Source organism: Gorilla gorilla, chromosome 6, assembly GCF_029281585.2.
Source record: "Gorilla gorilla gorilla isolate KB3781 chromosome 6, NHGRI_mGorGor1-v2.1_pri, whole genome shotgun sequence".
Taxonomy (NCBI): domain Eukaryota; kingdom Metazoa; phylum Chordata; class Mammalia; order Primates; family Hominidae; genus Gorilla; species Gorilla gorilla.
The window spans coordinates 38,060,884-38,078,641 of NC_073230.2; the positions used below are offsets into that span (position 1 = coordinate 38,060,884).

Below are 17,758 nucleotides of genomic sequence, written 5' to 3' on the forward strand. Positions count from 1 at the left end.
TAAGGCCTTGCATATAAGCACTTTGTAAATATTTGCCTGGAGAAGTGAGCGCATGAAAACTTGCCAACAGTAGCTGCTGTCCACTAGTGGAATGAGTTGCCTCAGGGAGCAGTGAGCTTCCTGGCCCTGAAAATACTCCTGGCAAGGTTGGACGATAGCTTGTCAGCCACTTTGCAGAGAAGACCTCTGCAGTGTATGGAGATGGGGCTAGATGTTTTCTAAGGTCCTTGCAAACACTAAAATGATTATGTGTACTCTACGGTGTTCACAAATTTCAGTGGGTAAGGATACATTAAAATCCCCTCAACATGTGTCATTACTTTGGTTAATTCAGAAGGGAATGTCTTTGCCATTCTTTAGTGTCAATTATGAATATTGTTTTTAGTACTGTAGATTTAGAGGTATGAGGTACTGGGCTGAATTTTTGCTGACCCAGTAAGTATGTTGGACAGATTTTGAATAACTCCATTATCATCATCTTGACATTAACCCATTAAAAAATAACCAAGATCTCATTCTGAGTATTTGAAATTGCTTTGAAAGCAAGATAAAATAGTTTGCGTTGGGTGTCAAATATTTTTCAGTAGAATGAGTCAATGGAAACTGATATCTTGGCTTTGAAGAGTATTAATGTGTGTTTTCTTTTCTTCCTCCATGCTTGCTTATTGGTTGATTTAGGGTGTGATTAATAACACAGTATTAGGCTATTTCATTGGCCGCATCTACCTCTACCTCACGAAGGTTGGAATATCTCCAGATAAACTCCGCTTCCGGCAGCACATGGAGAATGAGATGGCCCATTACGCCTGTGACTGTTGGGATGCGGAATCCAAAACATCCTACGTAAGTGGAGTGCTGTTTACCATGTGATTTTCACATTCTTAACTTAGGAGCACAGGTACCAAATGAATTTTTGTGCACTTTATGTCACAGAAGAACAAAGGGAAAAGAAAAGAGATCTTTTCCTGAGCAAAACAGAAAAAGCAGTTGCCTCCTGCCTTTTTATAAGTGTCCTAAGGAGCCCGTTGTAGTCTTAAGATAGCTGAGAAGGAGAGTTAGTTGATGATGGGACAGTGCTGATGTATACACTGCTGTACAGTGTATTGGCAGCATTACTGGCAATATCCTGGAGTGGATCTAAGACACATTGGCCTCTCCTTCCTGGCAAGAGTCCCAGCAAACATTGGAAATGGTGGTGAGGTTGAATAAAGAAAGTCATAGTGCTCTTAGCTCAATGAGCTATGTAGTAGCTTTGGGGAATATACTAGTTGATTCCGATCTCTGGCTTAAGAACTACCTTCCTCAAATGTTATGTATTTAACTCAAAATTCACAGACGATCTCCAGGTACCCTCCTGCCCCTGTGCCCTGTCACCCCTCCAGCCTCCACCACCAAACATGAACATCAGTATTGAAGCGGAGGGACGAAAGGCATTTGCATATAGGAGATGCTGTCTATATTGGTGGCAGGAGGAAATGTGGCATCTAAAACAAGGCTGAGAGTCTTTTGGCATTTCTCTTATTGGGTGTTAGAGAGGCTTTCTTGCCTACATAGAAAGAGACTTTAGTCCAGGGTCATTGGTTCCAGTATACCCTTGGTTCAGTTTTTACTTTTTAAAATGGCTTTCTTTTTATGGATTTTTAAAAATTAAAAATCAAAATTAGTCATATTTTAAAAAGTAATGACTACTTTTAACAAAAAGGAAAAAATAATTCTGAAGACTATTATGTAAAAAATTAAACTTCCAGTTATATGCCTCTCCCCAGGTGTTTTATGTCTCTTCTCTGTATTGAGCAAACATTTTCTATAAAGGACCAGATGGTAAATATTTTTAGCTTTATGAGTCTCTGTCACATAACTTTGTTGTTTTTTACAGCTTGTAAAAAACAGCTTTTAAAAAATGTCCAAACTGGCTGGGTGTGGTGGCTCATGCTTGTAATCCTAGCACTTTGGGAGGCCGAGGTGGGAGGATTGCTTGAGCTCAGAAATTTGAGACCAGCCTGGACAACATAGCAAGACCCCGTCTCTACAAAAAATACAAAAATTAGCCAGGTGTGATAGCACGCCCCTGTAGTTTCAGCTACTTGGGAGGCTGAGGTGGAAAGATCACATGAGCCCGGGAGGTTGAGGCTGTAGTGAGCCATGATTGCACCACTGAACTCAAGCCTGGGTGACAGAGTGAGGCCCTGTCTCAAACAAACAAACAAAAACAGATCATGCTTAGCTCCATAGTCTTGGGTATGTCTGCCTTCTCTAGATGATTTTTCTATGTGTTCTAACACATGCATGCATAAATGCATAATAATATGCATATGTTTATAAATGGCTATTAATGATGTTGTTTTTAATATATTCTTTTTCCCTTGTGGAATTAGAAAGAATTACTGTAATCTGTTAGGATTTTCTTAGCAAGCTTGCTTGACATATGTCAAAATGATAATAGTAATTATTTTTAGGATTATGGGTGATCATTAATTTCTTTACACTTTTTAGATTTTCTGGGACTTCTTTTTATTTTCAGATCAAATCAATAAAATGTTTTTCCTTTTGTATGAGAAAAGATTATTACTTTTCTTTTTGTTTCATACCCAGCTCCTTCTCTTAGTTTGCTCTGACTCTGATTTCAGATTAAACCAGATGTTGTTCTTGCTGTCTCAGTTAAGTAATTTGCTTAAGTCTTACAGCCAGTGAGTGGTGAGGCTGGGATATAAACCTGGCTGTCTGACACCAGACTCATGCTCTTAACAGTTATGCTGTACTGCTTTATAAACCCCACTGGATGCCTGCTCGTCCTTATCTAAGTGCCATTGTGAGGGTTAGGGATCAGAAAATGGAAAGTCACTGGAAAACAGGGCTAAATGAAACAAGAAGCTCCAGAGTCCCAGAAGCTCTTAAGGAGAGGGGAGAACTCCCTTAGAGAGTTTAATACTTTTTGTGTACTTTATATATTTTTTTAATAAAAAAATTTACCATTGCGGTTAATGCCACACCAATTCTCTTTCCATCCAGAGAAGTAACCACTATCCCAACGTTGTTATTCTCAGGCACGTTTTTGTAATTTTACCTTTTAGTACATAAATGTTAGTTGACATCTGCAGTAAATTATAACCACCAAACTATATGGTTAAGAACATAAGTATACTTAACCAGACGACATGTATAGGGAATGTCAGATTGCCAGGTTACATATTTTTAGGCTTTGTTCTTTAATTCCTTTTGTTGCTGTTTTGTGTTGGAGTGTCTGAGCTCATATGAGTTTTATATTTGCTTGCTTTATTACAGACACCCCATGTGATAACATGTGCTTGGAAAGCTTAGTAGTTTTTTCTTTTCTTTTTTTTTTTTTTTTTTTTTGAGACAGTGTCTTACTCTGTCACCCAGGCTGGAGTGCAGTGGTGCATTCTCGGCTCACTGCAGCCTCCGCCTCCTGGGTTCAAGCGATTCTCCTGCCTTGGCCTCCCGAATAGCTGGGATTACAGATGCATGGCACTGCATCCAGCTAATTTTTGTATTTTCATGAAGACGGGATTTCTCCGTGTTAGCCAGGCTGGTCTTGAACTTCTGACCTCAGGTGATCCACCCGCCTTAGCCTCCCAAAGTGCTGGGATTAGAGACACGAACCACTGTGTCTGGCCAAGCTTAGTAGTTTTGATGGTTGAATTTCCCCAAACTCTTTGGATCAAGGGCAAAAAAAAAAAAAAAATGAATCTTCTTGAGAAGGACTAACTAGATATCTACCAAAATAAGCTCTTTACAAACTCTTGTTCTTATTGAAATAATGGGTTCTTAAGAGTTTGTCGTAGTTGGGGTTTCTGTAAGAAAGCACCACATACAGAGTGGCTTATAAACAACGGACATTGATTTCTCACAGTTCTGGAGGCTGGAATTCAGAGATCAGGGTGCCAGCATCGTCTGATCCTTGTGAGGGCCCCATTCTCAGTCGCATACTGCCAACTTCTTGTTGTATCCTCACATGGTGAAAGAGGGCAAGAGAGCTCTCTGGGGTCCCAAATTCCAGTGATTAGGGCTCCATCCTCATGACCTAATCACCTCCCAAAGGCACCTCCTCCTAATACCATCACATTGGGAGTTAGGATTTCAATACACGAATTTTGTCAAGGACACAAGCATTCAATTCATTGCAGGTTCTTTGAAAATAATTTAAATTTTGCTTTTTAAAAGTATCTTATGTGTGTATTTATAAGAAAGGGAACCTGGCATCAATGTGATCATAATGCTCTTATATAATTTTATTGTGTGACCTGAACTTTTACCCACTCTTATACTGAGTTTTCTTTTGTTCAGTGAAGAAAGTGAATTGAATCCAAATGCCCACATTTATGGCCAGCTGAAGTATGTGTTTAGTCAGCCATCTGATATCAAGTTGTGAGAACAGTAGGTACTTCATCTAAAGAATAGTGGTTTCTGCCAAATTCATTTTGATTTCTGTTCACAAATTTGAACCAAATTTACAGGCTTTGTCTAGGTTCACATTTAATTTCCATAATTAAATTCCGGAATGTATTAGTTTACCCCACAGACTCAGTATAACAATATAAATCCATCCAGAAAGGAAGACTACTTTGTGTACAGTGTGAATTATATATTTTTTCTTTCTTTCTTTCTTTTTTTTAAGATGGGGTCTCACTATGTTGCCCAGATTGGTCTCAAACTCCTGGCCTCAAGTGATCCTTCCACCTCAGCGTCCCAAGTACCTTGGATTACAGGCATGAGCCATCACACCCAGATCAGTGTGAATTATATTTTATAGGCTTATTAGCTGCCTGATATATGAGGCTATTCCCCTTTCAAATATTTATAAAATTTGAATGAAGATTATATCATCGAATTATCATTGAATATATGAAAGGTTTATAATCTGCATGCATTTGTGAATGAACCCAATATAAGTAATAATAAGTAAGTAATGTTTTTATTGATTATATCTTTTTAGGGTTGGATTGAGATTGTTGGATGTGCTGATCGTTCCTGTTATGACCTCTCCTGTCATGCACGAGCCACCAAAGTCCCACTTGTAGCTGAGAAACCTCTGAAAGAACCCATATCCTTTCTGGTCACTCCAAAAACTCAGGATTCACATGTGAACATCTTGCTAATGAAAAAGTCCAAGTCTTTACCTTGTTCTATGGATAAATGGAGATGTTTTAGACACCGTAGTAACACTTGTTTAAACCTATTATTTTACCTATCCCTTTGTTCCTTTCCTATTCTCTGTACTTGTAGTCTGACGTGTGCCCACTGAATGTTTGGCCTTTAAAAGAAGCATATTTAGAAAAATGCTCTGAATATCTTTCAGAACGTTAATAGTTTTTCTCAGCTGTTTCCAAAACGCACTTCACACCTGCACCTACCTACATGCTCTTTAAATAAAGGGTACCTGGTGAAAGCTTTTTCCATTAAAAGATGAGTGCCATTTGATAGTAGCTGAAATAATAATTTAGCTCACTTGGTCTGAAAATCAGCAAAATAGAAATTTTCTTTCTTTACTAGGCAGTGAAGTTATGAGTTGATTTCTTAGGGGTAGGTCAGTGACAGGAAATAGATCTTGTTTTGAGCATTTTAGAAATACTTATCAGAAGTTCTTATGCTATGGGTTGGGTCATTGCTGATTAGATAATATCTCTTTTTTCTCACTGTAACTGGAAAAGTTTCTATTGATGGTGTTAATTTTGGGTGAGAGTTGTCTGAATGATTTTGTGAACAGGTGTTTCATCTTGCCTTAAAATCAGCATAAACAGGATCTGGAGTACTGATAGAGAGCTGGCGTGGTTTTAAGTTGATGATTGATTGTTCTCAGGCTCATTTTCTGAAATACTGAGGCAGTGCTGTAGTTTTGGATTCCTTGACTACTTCATACAAAACAGTCAATGTTGTTCAGTTTGAACCCAATAAGGGAGCAATTGGTAAGGCATATAAGAAGGATGCAAAACTGGTGATGGAGTATCTTGCCATTTGTGATGAGTGCTACATTACAGAAATGGAGATGCTGCTGAATGAGAAAGGGTAAGATATCAGATGTTTACTCTTCCATGGGCTCCAGTCAGTTGTGTCATCTGCCAGGTTCTGAAAGTTAGGATGAGATTAATTTCTTAAGATTTTTTGCAGGTAAGTACTGTATCTTGGCTGCATTTAAAAGACTGTCTTTGCTGAGATTTTGGCATTATAGCCTGAAAAAAGATTTGAAATAGAATATACTTTTTTTTTCCCTAGTAACTGTCTTAAACAAAGAGACTTGTCCAGCCAGGCTGAGGAAGGAAGGGTTAGAAACTATATCTACTATCTCTCAGGTCACTTCTCTCTCCTTTTTGGAGGTTTAGAATACTGTCTGTAATTGTTTAAGCATGAATATAAACAATAGAGAAGGCCGGGCACGGTGGCTCACGGCTGTAATCCCAGCACTTTGGGAGGCTGAGGTGGGCGGATCACGAGGTCAGGAGATCGAGACCATCCTGGCTAACACAGTGAAACCCGTCTCTACTCAAAATACGAAAAAATTGTCCGGGCATGGTGGCGGGTGCCCGTAGTCCCAGCTACTCAGGAGGCTGAGGCAGGAGAATGGCGTGAACCTGGGAGGCGGAGCTTGCAGTGAGCCACCATCGCGCCACTGCACTCCAGCCTGGGCAACAGAGTGAGACTCCGTCTCAAAAAAAAAAAACAAAAAAAAAAAACAGAGAAAAGCCTTTAAAGAAATACAACAAAATCCAGCACTGAACAATGTAAAACTTACAATATCCAGCAAACAATAAAAATTATTATATATATGAAAAAGCAGGAAAATGAGAAGTAAAGTCAGTCAAAAGAAACACCCAGAAAAAACAAACGTGATGCAGTAAGTACATAAGGATGTTAAAGTACCTATTATAAATATGCTTCATGTACTCAAGGGTGTAAAGGAAAACATTAACATGTGAGGTGAGAAATGGAAAAAATATATGTGTAATATGGATATAAACACATGTTTTTTATATATATAAACAACATGAAACATTTAGAGGCAATATCTCAAATGAAAATGTCACTGGATGGGATTAACAGTAGATTAAACATTACAGAAGAAAGGTCATTGAACTTAAAGACATAGCAACTATCCAAAATGAAGCACAGAAAACAATGAGACTGGGAAAAAGATGTCCAGTGGGACAATATCAGGCAGTCTAATGCATGTGTAATTGAGAGTCCTAGAGAGGGTACACAGAAAAAATATTATACAGTAGCTAGAAAATTTCCAAATTTGATGAAAACGCTAAAACTACAGATTCAAGAAGCTTAGCCCCAAGCAGGATAAACACGAAGATGACCACATGAAGACCCGTGAGAATCAAATAGCTAAAAACCAGGGATGAAGAGAAGAACCTTTAAAGCAGCTAGTGGGGAAAAAGACTCATTACATAAAAGCAAACAAAGATAAGAATGATTAGAATTCATATCAAAAACTGTGCGGATCACAATATAATGGAATGAAATCTTTTAAAGTGCTTTAAGACAAAATTCCTACACCCAGCAAAAATATCTTTCAAAAATGAAGAGGAAGTACTTTAAGACCAAGCTTGTTCAACCTGCGGCCTGCAGGCTGCATGTGGCCCAGGATGGCTTTTGATGCTATCCAACACAAATTCCTAAACTTTCAAAAAACATTATGAGGTTTTTTTGCATTTTTTTTTCTTAGCTCATCAGCTGTGGTTAGTGTTAGTGTATTTTATGTGCAGTCCAAGACAGTTCTTTCTAGTGTGGCCCAGGGAAGCCAAAAGATTGAACACCTCTGTTTTAGACAATCCGGGGCTCTGAGAGTGCATTGCCAGCAGACCTCCACTATGAGAATTGTTAAAGGCACTTCTTCAGGCAGAAGTATGAAAGTTTAGATGTACCCAGAGGACTTGAGAGATCTAGAAATGATAAATATGTGGGTAAATAGAAATGGCATTTTCTCTCTCATCTCTTAATTTCTTTAAAAGATAATGGAGTATTTAAAGTAATATGGAATTTATAACGTGGAAGTAAAATGTATGCTATCAATAGCACAAAGGGTGGGAGCAAGGAATTGGGAATATACTCTTGTGAGGTGTATACATTATATGTGAAATGGTGTAATATTACTTGAAGATAAGCTATGATAAGTTAAAAAATGGATAGAATGAACTCTAGAGCAATCACCTGGAAAAAATTAGTTACACAAAAAAGGGGTGTAACTAATAAACCAATAGTGGAGATAAAGTAGAATAAGAAAAAATATTCCACAAGAAGATGGGAGAAAAGGAAAAGGAACAAAGAACAGATGGGACAAAGATGAACTCTTGCAAGTTGAAGATACCTGTTTCAGAAAAATTTAAAAACATTTCTGGTCTTCCAGAATTAACATCTATTTATACTAAAACAATATCAAATCCCATTAAAATGGACTAAGTTATATTACTAGTTAAATATCATTATCCATAAACACAGTTTGCTTTATTAATTATTCTCAAATAATGGCTGTCTCCTTGTCAATTAGAACTCTTTTTTTTTTGAGATGGAGTCTCACTCTGTCACCTAGGCTGGAGTGCAGTGGCGTGATCTCAGCTCACTGCAACCTCTGCTTCCCAGGTTCAAGCAATTCTCCTGCCTCAGCCTCCCAAGTAGCTGGGACTACAGGTGTGCACCACCACGCCTAGCTAATTTTTTGTATTTTTAGTAGAGACGGGGTTTCACCATGTTGACCAGGCTGGTCTTGAACTCCTGGCCTCAGGTGATCCACCTACCTTGACCTCCCAAAGTGCTGGGATTACAGGTGTGAGCCACCTCGCCTGACCCAATTGCAACTCTTTTATAGCTGTTAACTATGATACACTTAGACTGTGCTCACAGAGAGGATGCATGTGACACTGTGTATGTAATGGAACCTTGAATGCATGCACACACAGACTTCAGACAGAATAGTAAAAACGGAAGAATTCAGTGAACACCAGTCAGATGAGGCATGAGATTATCACAGGTGGAAACTAGCAAAATACAGTTATAACATATGCCAACTATCCAGCTTCTGAGACAACCACATGAGGGCTCTCTATCCTAGCACTGAATTGCTTGGGAGGGAAGAGAAATCCAAATTGATATTCAAAATGTGAGGAAATACCTCCTAAGCTGAAATACAGGTATTACATGAAGCTCTTTATAAAGATGAATTCTTATAACCTGAAACTGAATGGGCATATCTCAGGACACAAATACATGGCAGCCAGTGATTTTGAGGGGGATAATATTTTATATTGCCATATGAAAGAGAAACATTAAACTTCTTTTAAACTGATCTTCATCAACACAAATGTCCAAATTTATTTCGAAAATAGTGTGGGTATTGGATTGTAAAATTACTTCTGTAAGATGGCATGCTGGTTCATTTGTACATTTGTTGGGACAGTAATGAGAACCCTGGTGTTTTTACCAGCAGGCCTATTTCTGACAAAGTTGTTATTATTCTAAAACTGAATTTTCAAAAAGTTGTTTTTGGTTTTACCTTGATCTCAAAACCAAAGGAATTTGTCATTAAGTCACTTGTGGAATTTTATAAAACTAGTCAAAATTTGGTGTATCTCCTCAGAGTACTTTTTGGTGCCATTGTTAGACTAATGCTTAATTTGGTGTTTCTTATGAAATAATTTAAATTTGACATCACTTATTATATCTGGAGAGTTGATCAAGTTATAAAAATAAAAAACAATTTAGCAATCTACAAAATTCCTTTAAATTAAGGCACAGGGTGCCTGTTTGAACTAATACAAAATGTGTTTTGTTTCTTTGTAGGGAATTCACAATTGAAACTGAAGGGAAAACATTTCAGTTAACAAAAGACATGATCAATGTGAAGAGATTCCAGAAAACACTATATGGTAAATTTGTAAAAATAATAAACAAAAAGTCACTGCTCCTTAAAGCTTTTGTTGTTGTTTGAGACAGGGTCTCACTCTGTCACCCAGGCTGGAGTGCAGTGGCACAACCTCTGCCTCCCCGGCTCAAGTGTTCCTCCCTCCTCTCTCAGCCTCCAAATTAGCTGGGACTACAGGTGCAGGCTACCATATCCAACTAATTTTTGTATTTTTTGTAGAGATGAGGTTTTTGCCATGTTGCCCAGGCTGATCTTGAACTCCTAGGCTCAAGCAGTCCACCTGCCTTCGCGTCCCAAAGTGCTGAGATTACAGGCATGAGCGACCACGCCTGGCCCTCATTCCCTGTCTTCTTTGGCAAAATAACTTGTTAAAAAGTCATTTAGGGGCCGGGCGTGGTGGCTTACGCCTGTAATCCCAGCACTTTGGGAGGCCAAGGCGGGTAGATCACGAGGTCAGGAGTTCAAGATCAACCTGGCCAACATGGTGAAACCCTGTCTCTACTAAAAATACAAAAATTAGCTAGGCATGGAGATGCGCACGTGTAATCCCAGCTACTCGGGAGGCTGAGGCAGGAGAAGCCCTTGAACCCAGGAGGTGGAGGTTGGAGTGAGCCGAGATCACGCCATTGCACTCCAGCCTGGGCGACAGTGCAAGACTCTGTCTCAAAAAAAAAAGTAATTTAGACCAGTGATGTTGCATGCTTTTTTAAAAGTTAAGAAGAAGTTTTTTTGTAGAACAAATTCTGTGAATTAGGCAATGAGTAATTTGGAGCACATATGAAGGATGCTGAAGTTTATTTGTGGCTGAATTGAAATTCCTGGAAACGGAGTAGTAGTGGGTGTTTGAGAAGCTACTGCCAGTGGAAAGAGTGAGCATACCTTTCCTTTTGTTCTTGGCTTGTCTTGTAGCCAGGCTTCAGTGAGCAGTGTTAGGAGTAAGCGGGGGCTTCTGCATCACACTCTGGGGCTTTTCCATCGCACTCTGGGGCTTTATAGCCATGATCCTGGCAGCTGGTTCAGAGCTGCACATCACCATTACTCAGATACCACAGAAGGATGGGAGGAAAATGCCTTGATCCTGTTTCTAAAGTATTAACTCTTTATCATAGACAAACAGGCTCTCTTTTCCCATATGTGTGTGAGTTTTGGTACCAATGATCTCATTTCCCAAAAAACATAAACTCTTCCAAAGTTATGACCAGTTATCTTAGACCTGGACATTGCTTAGCAGTGCTTCTTCCTTTCCACATAATAAGTAATAATTATCAGTATATTTCCTGTGTATACCACGGGTGTTGTCTTACCCACAGGAAGAGCTGTGAGCCCCTGTAAGATGTCTTTGATGGAGTGCTGTTCTTTGAGCAAACTCTCCCCTAAGGGCGTCCTGACCCCAGAACCTTGGTGATACAATGCCAGTAATTTGGTTCTGAGCAAGTTCTTATCAAGATAACAAGCTAAAAAGTTAAACAAATACAAACCATGTAATACTTTTTGCGTGTAGGAATTGTTTTTGTGAATTTTGCCAGCTGTGTTAGATTTTAAATTCTAGCAAAATCTTATTAAAAGCCTTAGATTTTTTATGCTTTCTGGGTAGCCGAGGCAGGTAATAGAGATAAAGTGTAGCTGCTGCTATTCGTAGTTTGCCGACTGGTGAAGGAATATTCTAGTACCTCAGGTTTCATTTTTACACAGTATAAACAGAATTTGGTGAAAGGTTTTTTCACTCCAGCTTTCTCTTCAAAGGCATGTTTCCTATCAGCAAATAGTTTTTAGGTATGTTCTAGTTTCTTTGTTCTGATATACAGAGATAAAAATCCATCTAGAATAGAGATATTTTTAGTGCTAAGAATTTTTTTCTTTTCTTTTCTTTTTTTTTTTTTTGAGATGAAGTCTCGCCCTTGCCTTCCAGGCTGGAGTGCAATGGCACGATCTTGGCTCACTGCAACCTCCGCCTCCTGGGTTCAAGCAATTCTCCTGCCTCAGCCTCCCGAGTAGCTGGGATTACACGCATCTGCCACCACACCCAGTTAATTTTTGTATTTTTAGTAGAGACGGGGTTTCACCATGTTGGTCAGGCAGGTCTCGAACTCCTGACCTCAGATGATCCACCTACCTCAGCCTCCCAAAATGCTGGGATTACAGGTGTGAGCCACCACAGCTGGTGAATTGTTTAGAGAGAATCTGAAATGCATTATGTGGTATTTGAGAGAATGTTATTGAATTTCTATCTCTTTTTCAGTGGAAGAAGTTGTTCCGAATGTAATTGAACCTTCCTTCGGCCTGGGTAGGATCATGTATACGGTATTTGAACATACATTCCATGTACGAGAAGGAGATGAACAGAGAACAGTAAGTTGTCGTGTACAGTGTGCTGTTATAGTGTCAGAAAATAAAAATTTTCTGAATTACATTGTGAAGTACATTAATAAGACTCTAGAATGGTCAATTAGTTATTACTATAATCTAGTGCTATTAACACTCATGTTTGCTTAAGTATGTATAGACAAACCAGTTTCCTGTGTTACCTTATTTGAGCTTTAGGTTATTCTAGAAGCTATTGTTTTAGTTGCCTGGTGCTCTCTATTCTTAGACTGAACCTATTACTTTGGGGAACAATCTATATTATGTCAATGGAAGGAATGGTACTTTCTGGATATGCTGTGTTTCGGAAAATTGGGAAGGATGAGATAACTCATAGAATTTAGCCAGACCACTAAGCTGTATCTGTACTCTGGTAAAGTATCAAAGGGAACCCTCTCAAACTGCATGAAATTGTCTGGGGTACTTTTGGGGTAAAGATGTGAATTCCTAGGTTCTACTCCGGAAATGCTGATTCACTAGGTCTGAGACCCAGGGATCTGGGGGTTTTTTGAAAAAAATAAGAATCCTGGGTGATTTCACTGTGAAAGCTTGACAGATCATAAATGGGATAATAGTTGTCTGGGGTATAGCCTTTCCTAGCATTCAAGTATTGCTGAAGATAGAAGTTTATAAGAAGTCTTCATCAGCTCCCACAAATTTTCTTTTCGGTCTGATGCTTCTGAATCACTGCTCCTTGCCTTCTTCCTCTTTATCTCCTTGCCTTACTTCACCATTTTTACCTCACCTCTGCCTGCAGAAGTTACACTCCTGGGCAGATTACTAGGAAAGCCAACCAGAAGAATGGCTAGAAAGGAGAGGTTGTATATGTCAGGTTAATTGAAAGAAACAGCGTCATCCACTTGGCCATTCTAAAGCTTGAGTGTACGTAATGTTAGACATCAACCCTGTGGTTCTTTCTAGGACATTTAACCTCGAAGAATGAACTAGTGAGTTCTCGGCACCAGTACTTTAGTCTGACACACTATTGTAATACATAGCTAATAAAGTTAGTGTGGTACTCTCTGCCCTAAAGTTGCATCTTCATTTCCCAACCTTGAAGGAGCAGCCCTATTCATTCAACAGATTGTAAGAACCTGGGCTAGGCCCCAGGTGTGCAAACATAAGGCTTGGTTCTTTTTGAGAAATGATGACAAACATAACTGCATGTGTTCTTTTTAGATGTCAAGTCTGCTTCAAGCTTTGTCTGCTTATTTTTCTAATAAAAAGGTTTTAGAAAATCTTTTAGCTGTTCCTTTGAATCTAACAATATTAATATAACTAGAGCTTTAATAGAAATTTCGTAAGGGCTAAACAAGAATAAATTAGTCACAGTGTTTTATGAATTGCATGAATTCCCATCATGAAGAGAAATTTGATTAGGCTGTGGGAAGCCAAAAATGTTTCTAAATTATTAGCACCTAGTTCCTCAATCCATTTGCCTATAAATTTGGTATAAAAACATTGCTAGTGAAATTTTAAAAATTATTTTTCTATAAAGGCGGGTCCCTATTACTCTCTTATATTAAATAGAAATATCACAAGATGGAGGAAGGGAATAGAATTCTGAACCTTCTGTGATGTGAGCCGCCATATTGGTGGAATACAGGCCTTACTTAGAGTGGGATATTCATTGCTTGGCAATAAAGGTTAATTGAACTTTGGGTGAGAGGCTAAACTGGAACCTGTGTCATTCATTATTTTTATGGGACAAATTTATTCTGTGTTTTTGCCTTCAAGTGAACCTTTTGTACAAGTATTAAGAACTGCCTTCAGTTCCCATTTCCAACCTAAAGTGGTTGATTGGTTTGCCTTCCACAGAATATTTTTATTTTCGCCTTTTTTTTTTTTTTGGTCTCGCTTTGTTGCTCAGCTGGAGTGCAGTGGCACAATCTCAGCTGACTACAGCTTCAAACTTCTGGGCTCAAGCAATCCTCCTGCTTCAGCCTCCCAAGTAGCTGGGACCACAGGTGTGCCTCACAGTGCCCAGCTCATTTTTTAGTTTTTGTAGAGATGGGGTCTTGCCATGTTGCCCTGGCTGGTCTTGAATTCCTGGGGTCAAGCAATTCTTCTGCCTCAGCCTCCCAAAGTGCTGGGATTACAGGCATGAGCCACTGTGTCCAGCCTTATTTTTGCTTTCTTTGATTTCTGAGTTACTCAGAAACTATTTCAGGGCAGTTTAAGAAGGCTGTACTTTTTAGTGTAGGTATATGGAACATCTTTTTTTGTTTTGTACTATTTCTTTTGGACATATGTTTGTGAGCTAATTAAACTTTTCTGTTTCACTTGGTCACTAAGGTTCATAGGTTTTTCTCTTAAAAGACAGAACGGGCTTTGGTTTGGGTCACTGCCACTTGTTTGAATATTTAGGTAGTCTCCGCAGAAAGTCTTTTATGTGGAACCAAAAAATTACTGTCTTTTATATACAGTAGCTTTCAGAATGCTTTCACATCATTTGACTTTTTTAGTAACGGGCTTGTGAAGCAAGCAGAGCAGGTGGTAGAGACCTGCTTTTTAGGTGGAGAAACTAAGGTTCAGAAAGAGTTCATGACTTGGCCTAAATTCGGAGCTGAAACCAGGTGTTTCTGGTGCTGGTTCTGCTTCTCTCTTGCCATACTGCTTTTCATGTCATGTTTTCTGGCATTTTGGTAATGACGTTATGCTCTAACACTTGCTGAATATTAACCTCTTTTGGTTTGGGATATTAGCATTTAGATATTTACAAATTAACATATTTGGATTTTTTTCTTTTTAAACCATCCAGTTCTTCAGTTTCCCTGCTGTAGTCGCTCCATTCAAGTGTTCCGTCCTCCCACTGAGCCAAAACCAGGAGTTCATGCCATTTGTCAAGGAATTATGTAAGCAAATTCAATTGGGTAAACTCCATGGGAACACCATCAAGGAGACTGAATTTTAGGAAATGTATCGTTTATTTCAATAAAAATATAGACTGAATAAAGAATATAAATGATTTTATAAAGAGTACATGATTTTAGCCTGTACTCTTATTTCTAAGAGAGAGGATATGCTTGCTCAGATGTTTTATTCTGGCATTTGAGTGAGTCAAGGTAGGACCCAAGAGTCAGATTTAAAAATTATTTACTTCTCATACTGACCTTGGTGCCAAGTTCATCGAGGGAACCTGAGTGGAGTGTAGCAACCATAATGGATCTACAGCCACAGAATCCACAGCCCTGAAAGGAATCCTGGTGGTCATCTGGTACATCCACTTATTTCAGAGTTGGGAAATGGGGAGAGTCCATTGACCTGCTTAGAGCCATAAAAATAGAGGTGGTGGAGTCAGGACTCACCTTCTGGCCTTGGCTCTTGGTCCCATATTTGTTCCCCCTATAGCTGTATCAGATGGAGGTATGAGTGAAGATTTGGATTCCCGCAAGGGATTTGTTAAACTTTAGGGATATTTCTTTCTCTTGCAACTCAACTTGTTGCTTTCTTGTCTTGGTCCCATTTATAAGTCTCCTGAGCTTGTAAGACAGTAGTTAGATAACACTGGGCTTAACTCCATTGTTTTATTTTTAATTTACTTTGTTTATTTTGGATAGCGGAAGCCCTGACCAGGCATGGAGTATCTCACAAAGTAGACGATTCCTCTGGGTCAATCGGAAGGCGCTATGCCAGGACTGATGAGATTGGCGTGGCTTTTGGTGTCACCATTGACTTTGACACAGTGAACAAGACCCCCCACACTGCAACTCTGAGGGACCGTGACTCAATGCGGCAGATAAGAGCAGAGGTATCTGGCCTTCTCTTTGGCATTTTTAGCCTTAGAAATGTGTACTGCTTCTTACTGATTTGTGTTGGATTTTGATGTGTTTATGCTCCCTTTCCTTTTTTTTTCTTTTTAATTTTAATGAACGGCTTGTATCAGATAGAGCCCAGATTCTCAAGTCCCCCTGGTTTAATTATGAAAATATCCATTAGCACTTCTCTAATATTTTATAAACATTTGTGTTGCTCCAGGCTCATTCTCCAGCAGTTTGCTTTTATACTTGTTTGTTTATTGGGCAAGAGAAATATGATCCTAAGAATTTGTTGCCATAGTTTTATTGGTAGGCTTTGGGGGGTTAGACATTTTAATGTTTTATTTTTACAGGCACGTATACATGTGTATGTATAAGCTTTTCCGTGTTCATATATTCAAAACAGTGAATCATGTTTCAGTAGTTTTGGTCAATAGGAAGGCAGTAATGGAGATGGTAGAAGCACAGAAGGGGAAGGATGAGTGGTAAGGGAAAGGAAAGAGTAGCTGCTTTAATTGACATCTGCCTGCCTAATTTATCACCTTTGAGCACATACTTCAAGTGCCTGTTCTGTGCTTAGCTTGATACAGAAGTAATAGGGAAAACAGAAGCAAAAGACTGCTTTTTTTTCTGAAGGAGTTTATAGTCTAATCCAGAAGTCATGAATTTCTAGCTTGACTTTTTAGAGACCATCTGGCTACTCTGGAGCTGTGTCCCCATCTGGGTGTGGTTCTCAAAAGTGTGGTCCCTAGACCAGCAGCATCAGTATCCCCTGGAAATGTATGAGATAAGCAAAACCTCCACCCCAGACCTACTGCATCATAAACTGGGGGTGGAGAGGCAGAGGGGGCAGGCAGAACTTTTTTAGTTTTAGCAAGACCTCCAGATGATTCTGACATGCACTCAAGTTTGAGAACCATTGCTGTGTGGCAGCCAGTGTTTGGTTTTGGCTGAGGAACAGTAGCCTTGGTCAGAGCTCTCCAGTTTGCCAGTCTTATGTAATTCCCTCACAGGAGTTACTTGACTGAGTCCTGTTTGTTCTAATAGTTAAATTTAATACACATGAAGTAACTTCAAGGGACATGGAGATTTAGAAAAGTTAGGAAAGGCTTTGTGGCAGAATTGAGTTGTCTGGGGGAACTGGTGGGCGTTTTGGGCTAGAAGAGCATGAACCCATGCCTGGCATGACATTGTTTGGCTCTGTGTAAGGTTTCCTGAGTTCAGGATGAATCTTCTTCTTAAAAATCTGAACAAGTTGGTTGATACTTGGCTTCTCTTTCCTTGTCTCTAGATCTCTGAGCTGCCCAGCATAGTCCGAGACCTAGCCAACGGCAACATCACATGGGCCGATGTGGAGGCCAGGTATCCTCTGTTTGAAGGGCAAGAGACTGGTAAAAAAGAGACAATCGAGGAATGAGGACAATTTTGACAACTTTTGACCACTTGCGCTAATAAAAAAAAAAAAAAAACTCTTATGTCCACTTTACAAAAGAAAACAGCATTGTGATTACTCCCACGGACCGTATTTTATCTTCAGTGGCTGCCTGATTTTACCCCCACAATTAAAGTTGAAGGAATCCTGAACAAACTTGTGATCTATTTGCTTGTGTTTTTACATTTTCAGCAAGGCTGTTTCTCCCACGTTTGGGTAGACATGCTCATGGCTTAATGTTAAACACAGTTAACACTTTTTAAAAAATTAACAGCTTTATTGGGGTATAATTTACATACCATAAAAATAGCCTGTCTTAAGTGTACA

At 39.1% G+C, this 17,758-nt stretch overlaps 1 protein-coding gene across 2 annotated transcripts in view; it reads left to right on the top strand.

The window, feature by feature from the left end:
• The window catches only part of GARS1 (glycyl-tRNA synthetase 1), a 38,903-nt gene extending 21,316 nt beyond the window's left edge, over positions 1-17,587 (top strand). For both annotated transcript variants that reach the window (XM_055347285.2, XM_055347286.2), the window contains exons 10-17: positions 679-843; positions 4,955-5,067; positions 5,884-6,024; positions 9,799-9,884; positions 12,120-12,229; positions 15,003-15,096; positions 15,802-15,992; positions 17,291-17,587. In XM_055347285.2, coding sequence (XP_055203260.1) covers positions 679-843; positions 4,955-5,067; positions 5,884-6,024; positions 9,799-9,884; positions 12,120-12,229; positions 15,003-15,096; positions 15,802-15,992; positions 17,291-17,416 — 1,026 coding nt within the window. In that variant the 3' untranslated portion in view covers positions 17,417-17,587. The remainder of the gene's footprint in view (positions 1-678; positions 844-4,954; positions 5,068-5,883; positions 6,025-9,798; positions 9,885-12,119; positions 12,230-15,002; positions 15,097-15,801; positions 15,993-17,290) is intronic.
• The last annotated feature ends 171 nt before the right edge of the window (positions 17,588-17,758 follow it).